The following is a 6,062-nucleotide window of genomic DNA, read 5'->3' as shown; positions in this document are numbered from 1 at the left end:
TTGTTAGTTTAAGAAATTCTCAGTACAGAGGAAACAATAGTAGTTGTAAAGCATAAGTAGCATGGAACCCGGTATAGAGGTTACACATAAAGAGCGAACAACAACAAACATTATCATGTACGATACGCCTAAAGAACATAATATCATGCCTTAAGGGAATAAAATATATAGGGTTACAATAGATGCTTAGGGCGAAGGAAAGTGGCGACGCAAATTAGCGTAAGAATTCCAGGTGCGATGGTCAAAGCTATCCGGGTAAGATGGTTGTCGTCTCCGAGGTGGTTCTGGGAAGTTGTAAAAATGAGTACGAGCAAATCCATCATCATTTTCAGGGTCATCGGTGTCCTCCGGAGATGGAAGCCTCGGAGGGCGGGGTCGTTGTGGCATGAAATCGTCGTCGTCGTCATCATCTTGAGGTTTCTCCGAGGTGGTACCACGTCCTATTTCCCTATCAGTTGTATGGCATCTCGATGTTGTGCGTGAACGTCCTCTTGCAGTGTTCCTAGAACTTTCTCCTGTATTTCTGTTCGAACGTCTAGGCATGGGGGGCATGAAATCGTGATCGTCTTCGTCCTCGTCATTATCTGGATGATTCGTAGAGGTCGCCTCTGTACCCCTTTGATTCGCTGACTGTCGTCGTCTTCTACGCGAACCAGGCATCACACCCCCGCCGAAGAGCATACACATCGTCAAGAAGTGTGAGATTTCTTTGTTGATCAACTGTTCGTCTTCCGGGAAAGCCTGACGCAGAAGAGGACCGTTCGAATCAATGGAAATAAGATAAGTAGGGTGACCAAATGTTTATATGACATACCTGAATATGGGATGCATACTGGTCTGGCGACATTATTATCGTTCTTTGCCTCCTAGAGAAACCTATCACAGAAGGATGGTCGGCCAGTTCGCGGACCCTCAGATACATTTGACGCCGGTGATACAAGAGGGCCCTAAGGTCCTCGGTGGTTACACATTGGAGTGGCGCGGTTAACCTAGAACATATGGGTCTTGCATGCAATTTCGCCACGGCTTGGATTATGTTGTTCTCCTTTAACGGATCATCGTTTCCTTCGCGCACAACCTGTAAGGAGGCATTAAGTGCTATAGCGATCGTTGCAGGTGTCCATGGAAAGCCTGTACTAGAGGATCCCGCCATAGATTTCTTGCTCACTGACTACCTACGCTCTGTCTCTGCATCAAAACACGGATCCATGAATATTTAAGAAACACGAAATAAATAAATAAAATTACATTTACAATACAATGGTCACTTCTTGTCTAAAGGGGTACAGTGCAAACCACATAATGCACAATAAGTAGTACAACTAACAGGTGAATAACATTTTACAATACAAAGTCTCTAAGACAGTTCAGTTTGACAGTGGGCTGATAGTTTACTGACGGGTCGGGCAAGTCCTCCTGTCATGTCCAGGTTGTTTGCAAAGTTTGCACCTGCGAAGGCCATCAACAGCATCTGCTTCATCCATGTCACCTTGCAGCCTCGTAGATCTAGGCCTTCCAGGATCTGTGCGTCGTGCTTGTGGATAAGGTACCCACTTAGGGCCCTCGATCGATTTGTAGTTGGTTCCGATGTTAAAGGACCGCATCTTCGGAAGCCATGTGCTCCTCAATGCATCGATCGTGAAGTACGGTGATACGTACTGTGATCCGTCATTGCCACCTATGTCCCTGCAAGCGGCTAAGACATGCGAGCACGGGATATGGTGCAGTTTTGGCTTATTGCATGTGCACTTCACCTCGTTAGGTCCAAGTTGACATTGCTGCACGGTGTCCCCGGCGCTATACCCTGAAGCATACCTACGGCGGCACATGACCTCAAAGTCATTGTTGGCCAAGTCGTAGATCCTCGACCGATGAAAGTGTGCCTTGCTCCTCCTTCTTGATATGATTTGCTCCACCTTAGGTGAAAACCGTGTGCTGCACTTCATAGCAGCATTACCACGGTCTCGAAAGTAGTCCGCCGTTCTGTAGAATGTGAGCTCAATAATGGCACACAACGGGAGGCCCCGTACTCCCTTCAGGACATTGTTGAACGCCTCCGCTATGTTCGTTGTCATGATGGAGTACCTAACATGGGATACAATAATTTTAGAATAGCTATTTGCATAAGAATCGGTACAATATGATCATTACAATTCTATGCGCTAACCTGGCACCATGAGTGTCATGGATAAGGGCCCAACGCTCCGCCGGCTTCCCCGCTATCCACTGGCTAAATGTACCACGTGAACGACTAACGATAGTTTGGCCCCCAACCATTTGCGCCCGCAGTTGATCCTCCCCTGCTTGCTGGTCTGCCATCATCTTGCGAGTGGTCTCATTTAACTCTCTCCATATCTCATTGAACTTCGCCTGCTGGTTCTGAAGACATAGCCCTTTGAATCTCTTTACAAGCGACTTGTTGCGGTACCTTGTGTACAGGTTCGCGCCCAAGTGTCGCATGCACCATCTTCTCTCCACATCAGGCCATGCAATGGAGCAGTTTGTGCTATCATGCAGCACGTCCAACGCATGCAGAAGACCCTTGTTGCGGTCTGAGATGACGCAAACTCGTTCCCTATTTCCCACGACACGTGTCCTTACCAAGGTGAGGAACCACAGCCAACTATCATTGTTTTCACTCTCAACCATTGCAAAGGCGAGAGGAATGATCTGATTATTTGCATCCGCCGCCATTGCTGTCATAAGGGTACCATGGAACTTGCCGCTTAGAAATGTGGCATCCACGCATACAACCGGCCTACAATGCCTGAATGCTTCGATGCATTGTCCAAAGGACCAGAATAACCTAATGAGGTATCGGTCAGTGGTGCTATATGACCCATCATCTAGCCTGATCGGCTCATCCGCCATGGCCCACTGAGTCCCTGGATTCGTCATGGCAATCTTCTGCAGCAGTCTCGGAGCATTGTTGTATGACTCTTCGAAGCTTCCAAACAGCATCTTCAACGCCTTCTGCTTCGCTCGCCACGCGGTGTAGTAATTGATAAGCATGCCAGTCTTAGTGTGCACCTCCCCCATAATTGATTTTGGCGACAAACAAATTTCTGTGCCAATAAGCGTGATGAGGAGTTGGGCTACGAACCTCGCATCAACGGCGTGGCTCACATTCCTAATAGCCTCTTCGCTGCATGTATGTGGGGTGTGTCTACTAATCACAAAATAGTTCTCATATTTCGGCTGATGTGCTCGTACGAAGTAAGGGCAATTCGGGTGCTTCGTACACCTGACCTCATACTCCGTAGGGTTAGACCGGGCGCACTTGTGGTCCCTTCTTGTTATTACAGCATAGTTGCTAATAAAGTGGATGACCTCCCCTCTGTTACGAAACTGTTGCCCGACCTGAATGTCGCTATTCTGGTATCCCCAGTTAGATAAGGTGTTATACTCAACGACGACACACTCCAGGAGCCCAGTACCACGAAAGTACTGGATCGCCGGGACCGGGTCATCATTGTCAGCAGCTTCTTCATCCCCGCTACCACCGTCTTCATTATCCATGCATCCTGCATCGACCTCACCAGGGTCCACTCTACCTCCCTCTCTACTGGAACTGCCCTCCCCGACATGCCCTCCATCCTCTTCATGCATCACCTCCTGGCTTGAGCCTTCCACAGTGGTCACTGCATCACCTTGCACCAGTCGTGACACTATGTTTACGTACACCGCCATATCAAAGTTCTCCTCCAATGCCTTGCGTGAGTACAAAGCCCATGCGTTGTTCCTACTCATCTCGAACAACGTATGGACAATGACCGAGCTATTTGGAACAAGCCGCGGCCGTACACCCTCTAAGACAACAGTATGGGACTGCTGGTTCACACGCAAAAGGCGCATAATATGTGATTTCAGGCCATCTAGATCAATAGGTACCTCAACCGAACTCTCTATGTGCTGGCAGTTCTGAATTGTTACAAGTCTCCCGTGCAAAACTGTGGGACGTTCTCCATAATAAATATGGAAAATCATACCGTATCTCCTAAATAAATATACATGTAATAAATAATAAGTACAAAAATAATACTAATTAAATAGTGCAATATACAACTAATATGCATCTTTGTTGCTACTGGACACTATCTTCTACGGTTCTACCAAACCTAAGTGATTAAACTAATTAATCAAGTTAATTGATTAATTATATTACTTTAATAAAACTAATTACCTAGATTAAATCACGTAAATTCATGTTACTATATTAAGTAAAGAATCTAATCACACTTACTAATAAAACTTATATAACCCAACTAAATCATTAATTTAAATACTCTAATTTACCAAAATAATATAATTAATCAAATGTACTTGAATGAATTTAACAATATACTGACGAAATGACTAATATGCTTCTGAACGAACTAAGAAAAATCTAATTATAATTACTAATTAACTACGTAATTATATTACTTTAATAAAACTAATTACCTAGATTAAATCCCGTAAATTCATGTTACTATATTAAGTAAAGAATCTAATCACACTTACTAATAAAAATTATATAACCCAACTAAATCATTAATTTAAATACTCTAATTTACCAAAATAATATAATTAATCAAATGTACTTGAATGAATTTAACAATATACTGACGAAATGATTAATATACTTCTGAACGAACTAAGAAAAATCTAATTATAATTACTAATTAACTACGTAATCTAAAAACTTACCTTAAGGAAATTGAGCGCGGCTGCTGCTCGCGTTGATCCTCTCCGGCTGCCCCCTCTGCTCGAGCTGCTTCTCCTAGCGTTGCTCCGTTGCTACTCTCTTCTCTCCACTGCTGCTCTCTTTTCTTCTCCCTTCTCTCCTTTGCTGCTCTCTTCTCTTCTCCCTTCTCTCCTTTGCTGCTCTCTTCTCTTCTCCCTTCTCTCTTCTGCGAGCCAGGGCTTTTATTAAGCGCAAAAGCAGCATCCCGCTGGCACGCACACACCGAAAGCATCGACAGGACGTGAAAGTGACATGATGTACTGAATTCGGCAACTGAGGTGCCGAATACGGCACTGTGGGCTGTATTCGGCACCTCAGTTGCCGAATACAGCAGAGTACAGGGTGTATTCGGCAACTGAGGTGCCGAATACAGCCCACAGTGCCGTATTCGGCACCTCAGTTGCCGAATACGGTGTTTTCGGATTTTCAGTTTCCGAAATTCAAATTTCGGTATTTGAGATACCGAATACGAGTGCTAGATTTGCAAATACGTCGACATGTTGTCTATTTTCGCAAATACGATCGCGTATGTTGTCTAAATTTCCAAATTTGCCGTCCTTAGTTGACACTCCATATGCCAACAGATACCTATTTATACAAATATTGGATTTTGACTATTATTTTTACAATTTTCTAATAAAATAATATTATTTCCAAAAAAGCTCTGATTATATGAATGTGATCGAGTGGTTTGAGGCCATGCATCGGTTGACTAGCTTGTTAAAACAAGACAAGACCTCCGCAAGAATTTATGAAGAGGAGGCCAGCTTTGAAGAGTGAACCTCTTGAGATGATGATCAGATATGATTCCTAATTGGCACTTGCAAGTTCTCGAGGCCTAGATGACAAAACACGATGCGTATGGACAGATAAAACCTTTGCATGGAGAAGCACATCTTGATGCAGACTTCTGTGTCTGGGGATAATGGAGATGATGGCAGAAGGAGTAAGTGCGTAGCAACGTGGAAGAGTTTTGATTCGAGCCTAAATTAAAGCACTATTTTTTTCCTGCAAGTTTTTTGTTATGTATCTGCCTTTGTCTTCTTATATACTCATTAAAACAGAGAAAAAAGTAGTAGTTTATAATGTGCGTGCATATACTCATAGAGGTGATCCACTTGAAGCCAAAAGAACTCTTCTTGCCTAGATCACGCTATATATGCCAATGTACAAAGTCTGATTAGAAAAAAAAAAGAGCAAATTTTATTTTGGGCTTAGTGCACTTAGTGTATTTTGAACCATATTTAACAATAGATATCACTTTGAACCATATATTTTAAGCTAAGCTTACAATTTGCACCATGTTTAAGGATTTGGCATTTAACCGTGCTCACAT

General features: G+C 43.7%; 1 protein-coding gene across 1 annotated transcript; it reads right to left on the bottom strand.

Moving 5' to 3' along the window:
- Positions 1-1,231: 1,231 nt before the first annotated feature.
- LOC133922926 (uncharacterized) lies at positions 1,232-4,652 on the bottom strand. Its single transcript, XM_062368461.1, has 2 exons — positions 2,168-4,652; positions 1,232-2,085 (listed from the first exon to the last, which is right to left on the bottom strand). The coding sequence occupies exons 1-2, from the start codon at positions 3,985-3,987 to the stop codon at positions 1,392-1,394; spliced, it is 2,514 nt and encodes an 837-aa protein (XP_062224445.1). The 5' UTR covers positions 3,988-4,652; the 3' UTR covers positions 1,232-1,391.
- Positions 4,653-6,062: the final 1,410 nt, after the last annotated feature.

This window comes from Phragmites australis, chromosome 1 (genome assembly GCF_958298935.1).
Source record: "Phragmites australis chromosome 1, lpPhrAust1.1, whole genome shotgun sequence".
Classification (NCBI taxonomy): Eukaryota; Viridiplantae; Streptophyta; class Magnoliopsida; order Poales; family Poaceae; genus Phragmites; species Phragmites australis.
The sequence above is the reverse complement of the archived record's forward strand: the minus strand, read 5'-3'. Positions and strand labels throughout refer to the sequence as shown.